Below are 18,722 nucleotides of genomic sequence, written 5' to 3'. Positions count from 1 at the left end.
TCCCAGTTAGTCCAGTCAAGCTCCTGGAGGACGGATCTGGGTTATATACCCATTCCTGAACCAAATCCTGGGTTATATGCCCATTCCTGATTGGCTAAGCCTAGGTCGTATGACCGTCCTTGGAGTCAGGAATGGGGAGGGGCAGGTGCCCAGATGAAAACCAGGGCATTGGTGCCAAAAGAAGGGAAAAGGAGTAATAGGCAAGTAAACACAACAGATATCCAGCACACTCAGAAATTAAAATCCCATTATTTCTGATTTGAAAGTATACCCTGTCTATAGATTAGAGCTCAGAGAACTCACAAAAACACAATTTCAAACTGGAAGGGATGGTAGCAATTGTCTTCCTACCCAAGTCCTCTAGTTACCATTAAGTGTTCTTCTCTTGTGCACTAATACTAATTTATGCTTTAAACCCTACAACCACAAGTGCAATAGAAATGTTCACAAGGTCCTTGTTTCTTCCAGTCTTTTGGTTTATTGTTCTGCTCCCCCCACAACCAAGGGAATATAGTGGTTAGGATGGAAGTTTGGCCACATGTGTCAGAGACCCCCCCCAAAAACCGTGGTTTACAGGAGACAAAGGCTTATTTCTTTTATATAAAAGCCCTCGCTGATATGCTGGCACTAACCTGTGGTGTCATCAGCAACCCAGGCTTCTTCCATCTTTCGTGCTGCTATGCCTGGGGTGGGTGCCATCTTCGTGTACATGGCCCAAGATGGCACACCATCATTTCCACCTTCCAGCCTATGGGAGGTAAGAAGACTGACAAAGGGAGGAGTGCCCCTTGCCTTAAACAGCACAACCCTGGGAGTTATATATATTGCTTCTGTTCACATCCCACTGACCACTGTCATGGTCACATGTTGGGGCACAGGAGGCTGGGATACATAGTTCTGATTCTGGGCAGCTGTGTACCCAACCATGAAAGAAAGGAGAATAGATAATAATGGAAGATAACCAGCAATCTCTACAGGGAAGAAAAAAAAATCTGACCTTCTTTTTTTTTGCTTGTTTTTCAGGTGAAAAAAAAAAAAAGATCCCTGAGTAACTACAAATGCAGGAACATTTTAACATTCCACGGTAAAGAAGCTTTACCAGCATGTCTGCCTACTACAGGAACTATGGCTATGAGGAAGATCCAGATTACCCTGAATATTCAGGATCTCAGAACTGGACATGGGGGGATTTGAAAACTCAGGATTCTCCAGATTCTCCAGGTGTTCTGAACAACTCAGACTACCCTGGCATCAGGAACAACCCATACTCTGAAGACTCCAGAACAACTTCAGACTATCCCAGGTCTCTAGCAGACCCAGATTATCCTAGATCTTGGAGTAATCCAGATCAGCCTGGCACCAGAAGCACTCCATTCTCTGCTGGTTCCAGACGAAGTTCAGAGTATCCTGGGTCTCTGGCAGAGCCAGATTATCCTGGATCTCAGAGTAATCCAGGCTACCCTGGCACCCAGAACAATCCATACTCTGCAGGCTCCAGAAGAAGTTCAGACTATCCCAAATTTCTGGCAGAGCCAGATTACATTGGACCTTTGAGTGAACCATACCATCCAGTCTCATTCAGAGAGCCAGAGTACTCTAAATCCCAACAAAATTCTGACTTTGCAGGTTCCAGAAGCAGTAGAAACTATGCAGGCTCCAGAACAAATCCTGATTATCTGGACTCTTTGGGAGAACCAGACTACCCTGGAGCTCAGGGAAACTCTGACTACCCTGGCTCCAGAGCCATGTCCAACCATCCAGGCTCTAGAAGGAATCCAGAATTTGCTGGTTCCAGAATCAATCCATACATAGACACTCTAGAAGAGCCTGATTATCCAGGTGCTGAGAATCAACCTAATTCTCCAAACTTTTTTGGGGAACCAGACTATCCCAGGACTGAGGATTATCAGAAGAACTCTCCAAACTTTTGGGGGAAGCCTGATTACCCAGCTGCTGAGGATGGTCATGATTATGGCTCTTCTGAGACTTCAGAAACAACTAGAGAGTAAGTATAAGCATCTCCCTCCATTGGGGTCGGAGCTGCATGCTAGACCATCAGGCCAATGGAACCTGGTTGCTATTGTTTGGGTTAGGGACAATTAAGATGGTTTCTTTGACCAGAAGTTGTGGTGAAATTTTCATATCTGTCTGTAGATAGGGCCATGAACTTTCACCAGGGCCATGGGCTTTCACCAGGGCATGGACTTTCAGCCTGAGGTTTCAACCCCTCACCTGAACATAATCTTTCATCACCTGTTGCTTGGATAACACCCTCTCCAGTCTTCTCCCTCTTCCCATCTAATCCCTACAGGATATTTAGATTCTCACTGTTTTGACTCTGCTACTTTGCCAATAAAGTTAGGGTTAAGACTTGATAGTTATGAACCCAAACATTTTAACCAGAATTATATGCATAGGAATGCATTTTAACCAAGAAAATCTTTTGAAGATCTAACTCCACAAAGTCAATTTACTTCCTCAATTGTGTTTTTTTTTTTTTTTTTTTAATTCAAGTTGGTTCGGCCACTCCTGATTTTTTTCTACTTTCATTTTTATTTTACTCTAAAATTATTGTTTGATCATTTTTTATGTTTATGGCAGATTTGGCATATTGATCTTCTGCATTGGTGTTGTTTTCATCAGATTTTTTCAATCATAGTTTCTCCCCATTGTTGGTATTTCTTTAAGCTCGTTCTAAAACACTAAGTCCCATTTTTCCTGGCTCAGGTTCTGTAGATTTAAATTTTGTCAAAAATCGTTTTAATCTTCTAGCAATTTTTGGTCATTGACAAATTTTATTAGGTTCAGCTCTGGACATTGACAGTGTTAGTTTGGATGACTTAGTTCTACCAAATCTGACTTTTTTTTCTGGGTTAAGTTCCTGTTGCCAACAAGATGTGATTGTATAGTCAGGTTATTTTTACTCTATACAAATTTTTACCCTGTGAAAATTTAACCCTTAGGAGTCTAATCTGGCATGTACTAGTTCTACTAGTAATGTTTATAAATACAACAAAAACTAATGCTTGTATTTATCTTGAGGAATAAGGATATAAGATTTGGGTGCTCAGCAGGGTCACAATGTCTTCAAGATGTAAATAGGACGATTACTAGAACCAGATCAAAAGGGGCTTCTTGGTAGCACCTGGGAGGCTCAGTCGGTTGAGCTTCCGACTTCAGCTCGGGTCATGATCTCTCGGCTAGTGAAGTAATTTGCGCCCCACATCCAGCTCACTGGTGTTAGCGCAGAGCCGGCTTCCGATCTCTGTCCCCCTCTCTCTGCCCCTCCCCCGCTCATGCTGTCTCACTCACAAATAAATAAAACATTTAAAAAACAAAACCCAAAATGGCCTCCTTGGTCTTATCCCCGCCACTGCCTGATTCATCATTCCAAAATATACCTCTGATACTTTGACTCCTTTGTTTCTGTTCTTCCATGTTCTCCATAAGCTTTGGGAGAAAGGCCACATTGCTTTGCTTATGCAAACTTTTAAGAAGAGGATGCACTGGTCTAATGTGCCAGCCAAAGACCTGCCTGACTGAGTTCCTCCCATCTCCCCACCTCCCCTAACCCCTCCCTACCTCTAGCACAGTGGTTCTTGACCTGGACTGAACCTTAGAATCACCCTATTACCTGGGGAACTTTAAAAATAATACAGATGCCTGGGTCCAACCTTCAGACCTTCTGATGTCATTGTCTGGGCTGGGGCCTGGGAAGTGGCATGTGCATAACATTGAGAACATTGCTCCAGATTAATGAATTTTTGTAGTGTTTCCTGTATATATTCAACACTTTTGTTTATCGTCTCCCACTTTTATCTATGCTGTTCTTCATCCTTGGAATTCCCTCCTTCTAACTCTTTATGTATGAATTTATCCTTCTAGTCCTACCTGGGATGTTTCTTTCCTTGTAGCTATCCCTCCGAACTGCCAGCCAGAGTTCTTTTCTCTTTCCTCTGAACTCCCTGGGCCTGTCTTCTGGTACTCACCAGTTACTACTTGTATTATAATTGCTTAGCTGTATCTAAGAAGCTCTACCAGATTGGATTGAGAGTTCCTTGAGGGTAGACAGCCCATGTTTTTATCTTTGTGTTCTCACCCCCTAGACCATGCCTAACACATGGTTGACATTCAGTAAGCATTTGTGGAATGAATGAATGGGTGGACGGATGATGAATAGAGGACTATCCTTACTATGCTACTAGATGAATATTGATCCATCATTTTGGGATTTCAGGGTGTTCAGCAGAACATCTTCAATCCAGCCCTCATTTCGTCGTAGGGGTGATAGCCCCTCGGGCATCCTTGGGAGAAAGAATGATGATTACCCTGAAAGCATTGCAATGAAATCCATGGAGACGGCAAATCCATATGACTCTGTGCCTGGGGCTCCTGGCAGTGGCTGTGGTAAGCATTTGTTGAGATGAAGATCATGTCCTGATAAGAAATTGGTGGACTTAAGCGAGCAGTCATTAAAGAGTTCCAGGAAGAGAAGAATTGGTTTCTCCCTCCCCTGCCTTCAAACACCCACCATACAAAGTTTGAACACTAAGGGTCTAGAGAAGACAAGCAGTATCATCACTTGTCAAAGCAGGCTGGTTAGGGGTTATGAAAAATGGGGGTGTGTACACCCTGTGCCTACATGAGGTGACTGATGTTCAGATTTGGTCCATTGGGGTTATGCAGGAATGCAGGCTCAGTATGGCTAAATCCTCAGATGTTTCTTTTTTTTTTTTTTTTTTTTTTTTATAAATTTTTTTTTTTTTCATTTTTTATTTATTTTTGGGACAGAGAGAGACAGAGCATGAACGGGGGAGGGGCAGAGAGAGAGGGAGACACAGAATCGGAAACAGGCTCCAGGCTCTGAGCCATCAGCCCAGAGCCTGACGCGGGGCTCGAACTCACGGACCGCGAGATCGTGACCTGGCTGAAGTCGGACGCTTAACCGACTGCGCCACCCAGGCGCCCCTCTTTTTTTTTTTATAATTACTGATTTTTCTTTTTAAAAATTTTTTAATGTTTGTTTTTGAGAGACAGAGACAGAGACAGCACAAGTGGAGGAGGGGCTGAGAGAGAGGGAGGCACCATCTGAAGCAGGCTCCAGGCTGTGAGCTGTCAGCACAGAGCCCGATGCGGGCCTCAAACTAACGAACCATGAGATCATGACCTGAGCCAAAGTCACATACTCAACTGACTGAGCCGCCCAGGCGCCCCAATCCTCAGATATTTCTAAAGAGGGAAGAAATCTGTTTTTTTAAAAAATGTTTATTTACTTATTTTGAGAGAGATAGAGATAGTGCAAGCAGGGGAGGGGCAGAGAGAGAGATGGAGAAAGAATCCTAAGCAGTCTCCGTGCTGTCAGCACAGAGCCCAACATGGGGCTTGATCTCACGAATCATGAGATCATGACATGAACACCAAGAGTCAGACACTTAACCAGCTGAGCTACCCAAGCACACCAAGAAATCTGCATTTTTATGTGAAACCTCCCAATTTTTACATGCTCCAAAAAATTAAAAAAAAAATTTAAAGCACTGAACTGGGCAAACAAAGTCACTTGTGGGCTAGATTTAGTTTATGTGGCTGTCACTGGCCAGCTTTAGTTTAGCACATCCTAAACTATTCAGACAGTCATCACTTGGGTATTCAGAACCTACTGGGGGGGCAAAGGGACGAAGAGACAGCTCTGTCCTCAAGTTACTTAAAGCATAAGTGGGTGGGTGACACCATCCTGTCAAGACTACACACACACAAAATTAGCAAGCAGACTATGCAAACCCTCAGAATCTGCTACGTGTAAAGGTATAGCTCTGGGAAGCAAAGGAAACTCTAAATTTCTTATCTTCCAGGAGGAATAGGGACTTGCTGTCTTGTGAAGGAAGCAAAGTCATTACACGAGAGTCAATGTTATAGAAATCTAGAGCCTATGGGGGCCTGAAAAGGGAAGGAGTGTTCAGCCAAGAACAGAATGAGGGGCCCAAGTGCTGGTTGGCACAGATGGAGAATTGATTACACCTGAGAGGGTGGATGGGGAAGAGTTTGAAGCTGGCAGAGAGGAGGGGATGGGATGCATTGTCATGCATTGGTGAGAAACTTGGACTGTTACACGTTTGCATAGAAAACATTCATTTGGGCTATTCCAAACCTTTATGCCATGCAGAATGCCATGCATTCTCAATGGGGTGGAGGAAGACAATATAAATCCCAGGGGGGTAAAATTTATTCTTGAAAGGCCAGAAAAGTCTTCCTCTTTTTATGTATGAAGCACCGATACACATATATAAGCAGATACACAGTATATCTGTAGTATTAAAATTTCATGGGACAGGGCAATGGGGGAAGAGATGTCCAAATAGACTCCTTAGGGAGTCTTAGGGGGCCAATAATGAAAAAGATTTAGAAACACAGCCCTACCCCAAAGCAAGTGGAGTTAATAACGACAAGGAGATTTTGAATGTTTTCTGTCCTGAAGACTCTGCGAAGCACTTTACTTTCATTGTCTTGTTTAAATCTGAACAATCAAATTTCACATAGCCACTACTGATCTCCCTGTTTATAGATGGGAAAACTAAGCGAAGAGGGAAAACTGAGGTTCAGAGGCTCAATGCAAGATCACCCAGCTGCTAAATTGAAAGAGCCAGTCTCTCTAACCCAAAACCTGACTCTTACTTATCCTATATTACTACTGGTTAGGATCAAGGCAAATGCGAAAAGTAGTCAAGTGTGACTTCTTTAAAAAATTTAAAAAGTAGTCAAGTGTGACTTCTTTTTCTGAACTCCTTTGTAGGACCAAGATTGTAGCCCTTGGCAATCACCTGCCCTGTACTGTGCCATCCTGATAGACTCAGGATCTTCATCTATGTATTCTTTAAGGCTCTAGGTGATTTTCCTAGTGTCACGTTGCCTGGTCACAGTAGGTGCTTAAGCAGTGCAAACTGAATTAATAGTAGCAGTAATGGTAAGGGATGTATCAGTTAGCTATTGCCACAGTAATGCTGCATAACAAACACCTGAAAAAAAAAACAGTGTTGTACAATAAAGAAACATATATTTCTTGCTCACACATCTGCGGGTTTGCTTCGAGTTTGATTGAACTAGGCTGTGCTTGACTCCAGGTCATGGATTCTGTATCTACAACCTAGTGCCCTTCTTGGACCAGGGAGCCACCTGGGGGCACTGTTGTCCCATGGCACAAGCTGGAAGTGCTCAAAGTGGTGAGCAAAGACAACACAACATCTCCAAGGTTTTCAGTTGGAACTGGCACACCTTCATTTCTACCCTGTTCCATAGATAAAATTCACATGACCAAGCCCGACTTCAATGGTGTTGTCCAGGGGTGGTGGTGGTGTAATATTTGCTGAACAACAGTTGATCTACTACAACAGTTACTATATATATACATGCATACACACACACATATAGTTTGGTATGTCTCAGGATTACTTTAAGCACATTACATGTGTTAACTGATTAAATTCCCTCAACAATGCTATGTGAAGGGCCCATCATTATTCCTGTTTTAAAGACCATGATATTGAAGCTCAGAGAGGTTAGGTAACATGCCTGAGGGCATCAACTGGAAACAAAGCTGGGCATTGATCCCCAGGAGGAAGTTCAGAACTTCCTGAAATGTAATTTTGTGCATTGTTCACATCAAAATGTGTTCCATTTTCTCTGTTGAGTTTATCTTGTAATGTTTACTGTGGGTTGAACAAAAATATCCTGAAATATGACACTGTCGTGTAGATGCTGAGAGTAGACTTGGTCCCTAAGAAAATCATGCCATAGGGATGCCTGGGTGGCTCAGTCGGTTAAGCATCTAACTCTTGATTTTTTCTCAGGTCATGGTCTCATGATTTGTGGGTTCGAGCCCCGCATTGGGCTCTGTGCTGACAGCACAGAGCCTGCTTGGATTATCTCTCTCTTCCTCTCTCTCTGCCCCTCCTCCTGCTTAGTCTCTCTCTCAAAATAAGTAAATAAACATTAAAAAAAATAAAAAGAAAATCATGTCATATTTCAAATCTGTTCATGCCTCATCATAAAATGCTAGAAATAGAAAGAACTTCTGTGATTATCTGGACAAGTTTGTTTCATTTTTGTGTCTTAATTTTTCTTAGAGCAGTTTTAGGTTCACAGTAAGATTGAGGGTAAGGTACAGAGATTTCCCATACAACTGCTTTCCCTGACGTGCATAGACTTCACCCATTATCAACATCTGCCACCAGAGTGGTACATGTCTTAAAACTGATGAACCTACGACACATCATTATCTCCTCGAGTCCACAGTTTATATCAGAGTTCACTCTTGGCACTGTAAATTCTGAGTTTGGACAAAAGTATAATGACACATGTCACCATTACAGTATCATATAGAATAATTTCAGTGCCCTAAACACCGTCTGCTCTGTCCGTTTGTCCCAACCCCCTAGACAAGTACTTTTCAAACTCTTGAGTTGTAACCCATTAACAAGTTGTGAAGTTAATCCTGAAAAATGAAATGAAAAAGAATGGACTGGAATGAGAATGTACTGGAGAGCCTTTTATGTAGTCCAGCAAAGTATTGTTTACTGAAACTTATTTTTTGGTCATATATGTGTAGGTATGTCTTGGATCTTAGTGTAATAATTTTTAAAAGTTTTATCAAGTTTAAAATTTTAATTCCACTATAGTTAACATATAGTGTTATTATTAGTTTCAGGTGTATAATATAGTGATTCAGCAATTCTATACATGACTCAGTGCTCATTGTGATAGTTGTACTCTTAATCCCCATCACCTGTTTCACCTGCCCCCTGCCCCCCCGCCCCTGGTAACCATCAGTTTGTTCTGTAAAGTTAAGAGTCTCTTTTTTCGTTTGTCTCTCTCCCTCTCTTATTTTCCTTTACTTGTTTGTTTCTTTCTTAAATTCATTCTGCATGTGAGTAGAACCATACAGTATTTGTCTTTCTCTGCCTGACTTATTTCGCTTAGCTTTATACCCTCTAGATCCATCCATGTTGTTGCAAATAGCAAGATTTCATTCATTTTTATGGCTGAGTAATATTCCATTGTAACAAGTATTTTTAACCATGGCTTGTACTTAAATGAGAACCACTGATCAAAGCTGTTTGTACTTAACAGCATCGATTCCATATTTATGTCGTCTTTTCCACCCAAGCACTCAATCGTTAGTCTGTCAGGATCTCGAGGTCAAGGTTGAGGTCTTACTGACCATCCTACTCAGTAATATCTAGTGTGGTGGGATTAATTGGTGATGTCTCCTGCCCCTTCATTCCAGTGAACGCTGCTTCTGTGGGTGAAAGTAACCCCTGCCCAGTTTATGGAAACCCACCATTGTCTGGATGTGACTGGCACAAGTCACCCCAAGGTAAGGCTTAAGTGAATAGTAACCAAAAAAATCAACCTTAGAGAGGAGTGTGTTCAAGGCAATACAGACATTGCCATTTCCTTTTGGCCACTGGTGTGGCAACTGATGCAGTATTTGCTTAATTTACTATAACAGGGTTTCCTTTTAGATATGCAGACTTTTTTCTCTCCTGGATATCAAGGTACCTTCATCAGGACTCTTCTGGTTTCATGTGACAGAAACCCAACTCACATGGGCCCAAAGTGTATGTACCGGCTTGTGTGGTGGGAAGGACAGGGAAGAAACAAAGAATTGAAGGTAGAATTACCTTCCAGGACCTAGTATAGAGCTTGGCGTATAGTAAATGCTCAGAGCTATTTGTCGAGTTAATTGGTGAATGAGTTACAGGAACAAGGGCCTCTGAGTCTGCATTGATCAAAATTTTTCTGAATAATCATATAATTATATATGATGCTAGAGTGTAGGAGCAGTAGGACTGGGGAAAGACAGAATGCTATGAAATCGGTTAGGAAGCTCTGTAAGGATCACTGTGTGCAGTGATGAAGGTCTGATCAGAGGCAGAGACTGAGAAACTAAAAGGAAACAAAAGAAGAGAGAGGCCAGGGAATGCTAAGAGGCAAATCTATGAACAACAAGGAGTAAACAGACCAATGGGATCCTCTGTACAATAATGTGAATTCAGGGACCTCATGACCTAAAACCATGTCTCACCTTCTGGCACCCTACCCTATATGGCAGCATTTAGTGTCATTCTTTAGGAGCCTTCTCAAGGAGGGGTATATCTTCAAGGATTGAGTATGGCTACTTGGGAGGAAAACCATGGAGGTATAGACAATCACACTCTTCATTTGGTTCCCACTAGAGCAGAAAATGACTTTAACTACTGGGGAAAAGGAATAGCTTCTAACTTCACTGGCCTGCTCTTTCTAGCCAGCCTGAGGTTGGGGCCTCTGGTAAAAGAAGAGTCCCAGAAGGCAGAGAGAATTAAAGAAATAGAGGACCCAAAGATGAATCTGGTTTTCTTCATCATTTTGCTTTGCATTGGTTTGGATTCTCAAACCACATACAATTAGTTGGTGGACAGCCTCCTGATAAAACATCACTTTGATGGGTTATGCTTTGCACCCAGGAAGCACCCAGCATGTGGTAGGTACTCACAAATGCTCATTTATTTATAAACGAATAAATGATACATCAGCATCTTGTTACAGGAAGGGGCCAGGGCGAAGTGATTAAGACGCCCTGCTTTGGGTCTAGATGGACCTGGGTTTGACCTTCAGTTCTACTACTTGCTTGTTTTGTAACCTTAGGCAAATTACATCTTTGGGCTTCAGTTTTCTTAGCTATAAAAGGGGTTTATCGTTGTATATACTGCATAGGGTGATTATGAAAATTAAATTATATACTCTATTTTAAGTACTGGGCCTACAGTAGTGGCAGGTATTCTTACTGTTAATTATCATTGATGGGGAGGAGGAATAGAGTTCTGGTCCAATTCTGTCATTTAATGAAAGTGTGATGAAGACGGCAGTCAGGGTGGGGGTCAACTCATTTCTGTACACCTCAGTTTCCCCAACTATTAAATAAACAACTTGGCCGAGGTGATTTCCAAATCAGGTTTATTGGGTAGAAATCGTGTTCAAGTTCCTTGTTCTGACATAGCACGGCTTAGCAATTTTTTTTTTTTCATGTAACAAGAAGTGTGGAGGGGAGGGGTTCACAGTTTGTGTGGCAGCTCTGTCAGGATGCTCTCAAGGACTGAGCTCTTTCTATACCTTCTTTCTCCACCATCCTTCTCAGGTGAGCATTTGTCCTCTTGTTTTCAAAATGGTGGCCTCTGGTGAGGAAGAAGGAAAAATGATGAAAGGTAAAAGGTGAAACTAGGCAGACTGTCATCTTTTGAAAAGCATTCCTGGAGCTCTATGACTCACTGGCCAGAATGGGGCTACAAGTCCATCTTTAACCACAAAGGAAGCCAGGAGAATTTTAACTGAGCACAGTGCCTACACAGGAAAGCTGGCTTCTGGGGGTATGGGAAAAATGGAGGGCGGATATGAGGAGGCAGACAAATGTCAGGGTTGGCTACCCAAGGCAGTCAGGAGATAATAATTATATTACTATAAATTTTTTTTTTGAGAGAGAGTGCATGCATGAGCAGGGGAGATGGGCAGAGAGAGAGAAAGAGAGAATCCCAAGCAGGCTCCATGCTCAGCACAGAGCCCCACACAGGGCTGAATTCCACAACCTGAGCAGAAATCAAGAGTCAGACACTCAAATGACTGAGCCACCCAGGTACCCCATTAATTGTATTACTGTAAACCTGTCTGGATTTATATAGGCAGGTAAAATTATATACATATAAAATATAAGTTTTAGGCCGGGGCACCAAATTAAAAAAGGAAAATCTTGCCCTTTGGTTATGATCACTTAGAAGAATCTTTGCCTTCTGTTTCTAGAACCCTATTGTCTTTAATGAAGGATTCTGTTTCCAATTTCTTACCTAGTTACCAAGACAGAAGTCCTACAGGAAAACACACCTCTTTATGAGGAGACCCCTCTGTGCAGATGTAGGGAGTTATGTTATGATTTGTGTAGGACTGGCTTTGGCAATCTCATCCTTGTCTTTTAAAAAGTGTGAATGGGGCATCCCTCTGTGATCATCATTTTTCCTGGTGGCTCCTGACGATGTCAGTGTGACTGCTCTATGAGGTCTCTGGAAGGCCACTCCAGGGGAGAACAAGCCTTGGAGGAGGCAAGAGATGTTTTCTGATGACCAACTGAATGAAATCATCGTCGAGGCAGAGAATGTTCCATCTCGGGTTGTTCCAGAAAAGACACCAGTGAACTCGAGCTTCAGCATGGTCTCATCCATTTCTGACATCGATGTGACAGACTCTCAGAGTTTTGGCAACCCAGATGACAAAAAGAGCAAGCAGTTGTTGAGGTTTTCCACATCTTTGAATGAATCATTTCTTCAGACCCTTCATCGTAGCCCAGGAAGTGTGGGCATAGACACTTCACATGAAAACATTCAAGGTGGTGAGACACTGGGGGAAAGGAGTTAGCAAGGGCATGAGGAAGGCCTCCAAGCTGTCCACAAGGTTTTTTACTTTTAAGACATGAAATAGGTTGAAGTTTGGTGGATGATCTAAGCACGCTACGGATGGACCCAGGAAGGGGTCACTTTGGGAGCACCTAACACCTAAAAAGGAGTTTACCATGACCAAGCTCATTTTCTTTCTTCTTATTTTTTTTAAAGTTTACTTATTTTTGAGAGAGCATAAGTGGGGGAGAAGCAGAGAGAGGGGAACAGAGGATCCGAAGCTGGCTCCGTGCAGACAGCAACAAGCCCAATGTGGGACTCGAACTCAAGAACTGCAAGACCATGGCATAAGCTGAAGTCAGACGCTCAACTGACTGAGCCACTCAGGCAGCCCCCTCCCTCCGGCCCCAAGCTCACTTTCTGTGCCTGGCAGTCTGCCAAGCACTTCCTTTTTTTCCATCGAATTTAGTTTTACTTATTCCCCACACTTTGAGGCTGGCACATTTGTTGCTTCCATTTGCTTGATGAGGAATTAAATGACCTGGCAGAACCAGGGCCCAAATACAGGTCTGTATGGCCTGATGCCTTAACTGCTGTCCTGCTTTAGTCCATTTCCTCCCCACCCTGGATTTGGCAACATAGGATGGCCCTTATTGCCAAGTCCGCCATGACACCAGGTCTTAGCTGATACTGTCCCCCTGCCTTTCTGCTCCTGAGGCCAAACAGTGGTTTCTCAGCTGCTTGTGTCTGTTTCATCTCATAATGCTCCAGTCATGAAGTCCAGGCATTGTCAGTGATTTCTAAGAGGGGAAAAAATCCATTCTCACTAAAGCATTTTGTGGGTTTAGCCCCTTTATTGAAGACTGGGGTGTCTCCTCTCATGCTGCTGTCTCCCCACATCACTATCTTCTTTCCTCCTCCTCCTCCTAGTCCTTTCTTCCTCTCTGTCTAGCCCCCCATCCCTCTCAGGAGAGACACAAATTCCTTGTCTTCAGCAGAGTGAGTTGGTGGTCTTCTTTTGGGGATTTCCTTTTCACCCCAACTAGGTCAATTGTGGAGTTCCAGCTCCATAACTCAACCAGGGAGCCAGACCATTCTGTTGTTACCCCAGTGGTAGTTCCCCAACTGGCTTCCTCATTGTTACAAGATGGCGACAGCAGTTCCAGGCTTCACATGTGGCCACAACAACATCCAGAGGAAGAAGAATCGGTCTTTTTCTTGTTTTTTCTTTTTTGAGAAGGAAGAAGCCTTTTCCAAGAAACTCCTCAGCAGACCATGCATCGCAGAACATTGGCCAACATCTTGTTACATGCTCATGCCTAAATCAGTCACCTGCAACAATCAGTTTGGACTCATGGGACTCATGCCCTGTGCCTGAAGATGGGTCCCACCCTGCAGAAGCTCAGGGCCTTGGGAAAGAGGGGGTAGATGCCCAAACAAAATCAGTATTCTTTTAAAAAGGAGAGATAACTTGGGTAGATGGCCAGCAGTATCTGATGATACTGAGAAGATGGGGGACTCATTCCAGGAGGCAGAAGAGCATATATGACAATAGTCAAGAAATGTAAAGAAGATAATGCTCAGTCCATTAAGCGTCTGACTCCGGCTCAGGTCATGATCTCTAGGTCCATGAGCCTGGGCCCCGCATCGGGCTCTGTGCTGACAGCTCGGAGCCTGGAGCCTGCTTCACATTCTGTGTCTCCCTCCCCCCGCCTCTCTCTCTGCCCCTCTCCCTGCTCTTGTGCTCTCTCTCTCTCAAAAATGAATAAACATTAAAAAAAATTTTTTTTAATGTAAATAAGATGCCTGGGCCTAGAGTACAGGGGTCAAGAGAAAATGGTGCAGGCAATCAAGTGAGGGAGGACAGTGAGCCTGACCAGATGTGCAGGGGCTTGTTGGCTTCATTGGATATTTCTTGTCATTGAAAAAAAAAGGAAAATATCAAATGTTGCATGCAAACATTATCATTTGCTTTGACTTTGAGAAATACGCCATGTTGCCATTTTGTTTTCATTTTCGGCTTTTGAGATCATTGAGTCCATATATTCTTTCCTTATGCCCTTATAAAAACATGCTCTAAGTTCAGTGCTATCTTTTGAAATGCTGATATTCTGTGAAAGAAACAGACTGAAACTCCATTTATTTTCCTCCACAGGACAAAAGTTAATCGCATCTTTGATACCAATGACCTCTAGAGACAGAATTAAAGCCATCAGGAGTCAGCCAAGAACCATGGAAGAGAAAAGGAACCTTAAGTATGGACCCAAAGCTTTTCTTCTTTCCCAGATTTCATGTGAACCTCAGTCTTCTACTTTTGCCCCATCTCAGAAAGATAAGAAATAAATTCAAGAGAAAGGACAGTCTTGCTACAGAAGAATTCCAAATAATCTGTATAGATACTCCTCTGTCCTCTCGGCAGGAGAGCAGGCTATGCTTAGTGATGTGCTTTGAAAGGGTGGAGTATGAAGAGCAAGGGAGAGAAGCGTTCCAGTGATGAGGTCTAGTTTACACTCCCCTTCAGCCAGGCGATCAAGGTTAGCATTGCCAGAGATATGTGGTCAGAAGAGCACATTCCCTCTGTGGTATTCTCTCCTAAAGACTGTAACCCCAGTGTCACCAGAGGAAAAAATCAGGCAACCCCTAATAGAGGAACATTCTGCAAAATACCTGACCAGTATGCCTCAAAATTGTCAAGGTCATTAAAAATAAGGGAAGTCTGGGGCACCCCGGTGGCTCAGTCAATTAAGCATTTGACTCTACATTTTGACTCAGGTCATGATCTCATGGTTCATGAGTCTGAGCCCCTGCATCGGGCTCTACACTGTGTGGAGTCTGCTTGGAATTCTCTCTCTCTCTGCCCTTCCCCATCTCTCTTTGTCTCTCAAAGTAAATAAGTAAACTTAAAAAAAAAAAGTCTGAAAAATTGTCAGAGACTAGAGGATTCTTTTTTTTTTTTTTTTTAAAGAAATTTTTTTAACGTTTATTTATTTTTGGGACAGAGAGAGACAGAGCTTGAACGGGGGAGGGGCAGAGAGAGAGGGAGACACAGAATCGGAAACAGGCTCCAGGCTCTGAGCCATCAGCTCAGAGCCCGACGCGGGGCTCGAACTCCCGGACCGCGAGATCGTGACCTGGCTGAAGTCGGACGCTTAACCGACTGCGCCACCCAGGCGCCCCGAGGATTCTTTTTTTTAATTTCAAAAATTTTTAATTTTTTTTATTTTGGAGAGAGTGAGCATGAGTGGGGGAGGGGCAGAAGGAGAGAGAATCTTCAGCAGGCTCCACGCTCAACATGGAGCCTGACTTGGGGTTTGATCCCACGATCCTGGGATCATGACCTGAGCCAAATCAAGCAGACTAGAGGATCCTAAAGAGACATGACAACTAAATGCAATGTGGCATGGGATCCTGGAATAGAACACAGCATTCATGGAAGAATGAGTGAAATCAGAATCGTGTGAAGTTTAGGTAATTGTAGTATGCTAACATTGGTTTCTAATTTTGACAAACTGTGACGGAAATGTAAGATGTTAATAGGAGAAAATGGTGAGTAGCGTATAGGAATTTTCTGTAGTTTTTTCAACTTTTCTACAAATCTTGAATTACTCTAAAATTCAAAGTTTACAAAAAGAAGGAGGAGGAGGAGGAGACCTCAAAAGCTTCCTAAGGCTAAGAATTAAAAAAAAAACAAGAATGAAAGAGTGAGGGCTGTTTTAGGCTTCAGACTACTTCACATTTACTGTTCTTCAGCCTTTTTCTTTTTTTTATGTTTATTTTTAAGAGAGAGAAAGAGTATGTGAGCTGGCGAGGGGCAGAGAGAGAGAGAGAGGGAGACAGAGGATCGGAAGCAGGCTCTGCGCTGTCAGCACAGAGCCCATTGTGGGGCTCAAACTCAGGTTTGTGACCTGAGCTGATGTCGCCTGCTTAACCGACTGAGCCACCCAGGTGCCCCATAGACTTTTTCTTTTGTAACTTGTCATCTTGGCAGAAACTAGGAGAGTGGATACAACAATTGCTAATAAATAAGTCAATAATGCATTTGTTCTGGGGTTGCAAAGATAACTTGCAAAGTCTGACAGTGGAGATGAATTTGTCAACAAGAAATGTACACATGAGAAAGAGGAAATCAGGCCAAGTCAAGGTAGAGGAGAATGCAGTGACAGGACTAGCTGGAGTGATACAGGCTGCCTGGGCAAAGCAGGAGGCCATGTGGACCAGGCTGTGGAGATGATGGTGTGGGGATGGGCATTTGGGTGTATAAAGAAAACCAGGAAAGGACCAGAGCAAAGTAGCTGCGATGAATTCATGGAAAGGTAAAGATGCCAACTGTGGCTGGATCTTTTAAAAACCCTCTTCCATTTCTAATGTTTTTATTTTATTTTTGAGAGAGAGAGTGTGCATGTGTGCACACACAAGCAGGGGAGGGGCAGAGAGAGAGGGAGACCGAGGATCCAAAGGAGGCTCTGCACTGACAGCAGAGAGCCTAGCACGGGGCTTGAACTCACCAACCTTGAGGTCATGACCTGAGCCGAAGTCAGATACTTAACTGACTGAGCCACCCAGGCACCTCTACAGTCTTCCATTTCAAACTCTGCATGCCTGCCTCTGTCATGGAATAAGGGCCTTGTGAGGGCCCCAAAGACTTTACAGCAGGATTTTTCAACCCCAGTATGCCTGATATTGGAGGATGGATCATTCTCTGTTGTGGGGGACTGTCCAGTTTATTGTAGGGGGTTTAGCACATCTCTGGTCTCTACCCACTAGAGGTCATAGCAAATCTCTCTCCCCTAGATTTTTGACAATCAAAAATGTTTCCAGACTTTGCCAAATTGTTCCTTGGGGGCAAAATCCCCTAGGTTGAGAACCACTCAAGGGTGATGACTTATAGGACCCTTCCGCCTCCCCCTGCAACAGTTATCACTCGTACCCTCTGCCCTTCCCCCTGCTGTTTCCATTCCAGCCATCCTGGCCTCCTTGGGGGTCTCATGTTGGCTGTTCCCTCTGCCACGGAGCAGTCCCTTATCCATACAACTAAACCCTCCCCTCCTTCAAGATTTTGCTCAAATATCATGCTATTTCAAATTATAACACAGTCCCCATCCCAGTATTTCCCATCGCCTTATCCTGTTCTATCTCCCTTTTTCTTTCCATAGTATAAATCACCGTTTCTTTATTGTCTTTCCCTTCCAACTAGGATATCTTCTCCATGAGGCAGGGAAATCATTCTCTTTGTCTCACTACCTGGGTTGTGCCTAGTACACCATAGACACTCAGTAAATATTTGGGGAATGCAGTGATTACGGCATTGGTATCTCTCCCTTTCTTCTGGCATTCCCCACAGGAAAATGGTTGACAAAGAGAAAAGTAAGCAATCCCACCGTATCCTTGAGTTCAACTGCTGTGCTCAGTGTCTGAACTCCGTTTCACAGGTAAGAGGCCTTTATTGCAGTCAACAAATGGGCATGATAAGGGGTAAAAAGGTACCCCTTGCAGAGTGGGATGAAAGGTACCCAAGGGGAAGAGGAACCAAAATTCAGGGCTGTTTCATTGAAAGCCATAGAAATTGGGTTGGTCTAGGTGCAGAGAAACCAGGTGCGCATGCAAAGGTGTATAAGAGGTTGCTGAGTTATTTGTGCATATTGAGCATAGCTATTGTGAACGTCACCTTCAACAGCAAACCTGGGATATAGGAGAATAATATAGGAGAATAATAGCACTCACCAGGAAGAGTGGCCTGTCAGATTAAATAAGATAACATTTGCAAACATGCTGAGCGCATGCCTGGCACATTATAACGCTCTGGAAATAGTGGCCGTTTTTGCTAGGATGGGACCTGCTCATAGGTGTTTGTTGAGTGACTGTCTACCACATGCTTTGTGCCCCTACCCCAGGCTTACCGTAGATCTAAGAACAGCCTGTCAGAACTGCTCAGTTACATCAGCCTATGGCAGAAGACGTTCAAGGTCATTGGAGGCAAGTTTGGAACGAGCGTCCTCTCCTATTTTAACTTTCTGAGGTGGCTTTTGAAGTTCAACATTTTCTCGTTCATCGTGACCTTCAGCTTCATCATCATTCCTCAGTTTACTGTGCCTGAAAAGAACACCCTCCAATTCACCGGATTGGAATTTTTCACCGGGGCGGTAAGTTCTCCATTTCCCCCCACCTGGAAATCCACCACCTCAGAAACCCCCAGACGTACCTTCCAGACCCCTCGTTTTGCCTGGGAGTCAACTGATAGGGAAAGTGGGACTTTGAAATGTGTTTCTTTTTTCCCCTAAAAGTAACATATACACAACACAGGAGACTTTCTGT

At 43.4% G+C, this 18,722-nt stretch overlaps 1 protein-coding gene across 2 annotated transcripts in view; it reads left to right on the top strand.

Moving 5' to 3' along the window:
- The first annotated feature begins 1,027 nt into the window (after nt 1–1,027).
- The window catches only part of TMC5 (transmembrane channel like 5), a 49,330-nt gene continuing 31,635 nt past the window's right edge, over nt 1,028–18,722 (top strand). The window contains exons 1-6 of one of the 2 annotated variants that reach the window (XM_043560409.1): nt 1,028–2,005; nt 4,238–4,407; nt 9,278–9,367; nt 14,566–14,665; nt 17,752–17,839; nt 18,302–18,550. In XM_043560409.1, the coding sequence (XP_043416344.1) occupies nt 1,104–2,005; nt 4,238–4,407; nt 9,278–9,367; nt 14,566–14,665; nt 17,752–17,839; nt 18,302–18,550 (1,599 nt within the window). In that variant the 5' untranslated portion in view covers nt 1,028–1,103. Of the gene's footprint in view, nt 2,006–4,237; nt 4,408–9,277; nt 9,368–11,882; nt 12,404–14,565; nt 14,666–17,751; nt 17,840–18,301; nt 18,551–18,722 lie in introns of those variants that run through there. The other variant, XM_043560410.1, reaches the window with a different exon arrangement.

The sequence above is a fragment of the Prionailurus bengalensis genome, chromosome E3, assembly GCF_016509475.1.
Source record: "Prionailurus bengalensis isolate Pbe53 chromosome E3, Fcat_Pben_1.1_paternal_pri, whole genome shotgun sequence".
In the NCBI taxonomy this organism is placed as follows: domain Eukaryota; kingdom Metazoa; phylum Chordata; class Mammalia; order Carnivora; family Felidae; genus Prionailurus; species Prionailurus bengalensis.
The sequence above is the reverse complement of the archived record's forward strand: the minus strand, read 5'-3'. Positions and strand labels throughout refer to the sequence as shown.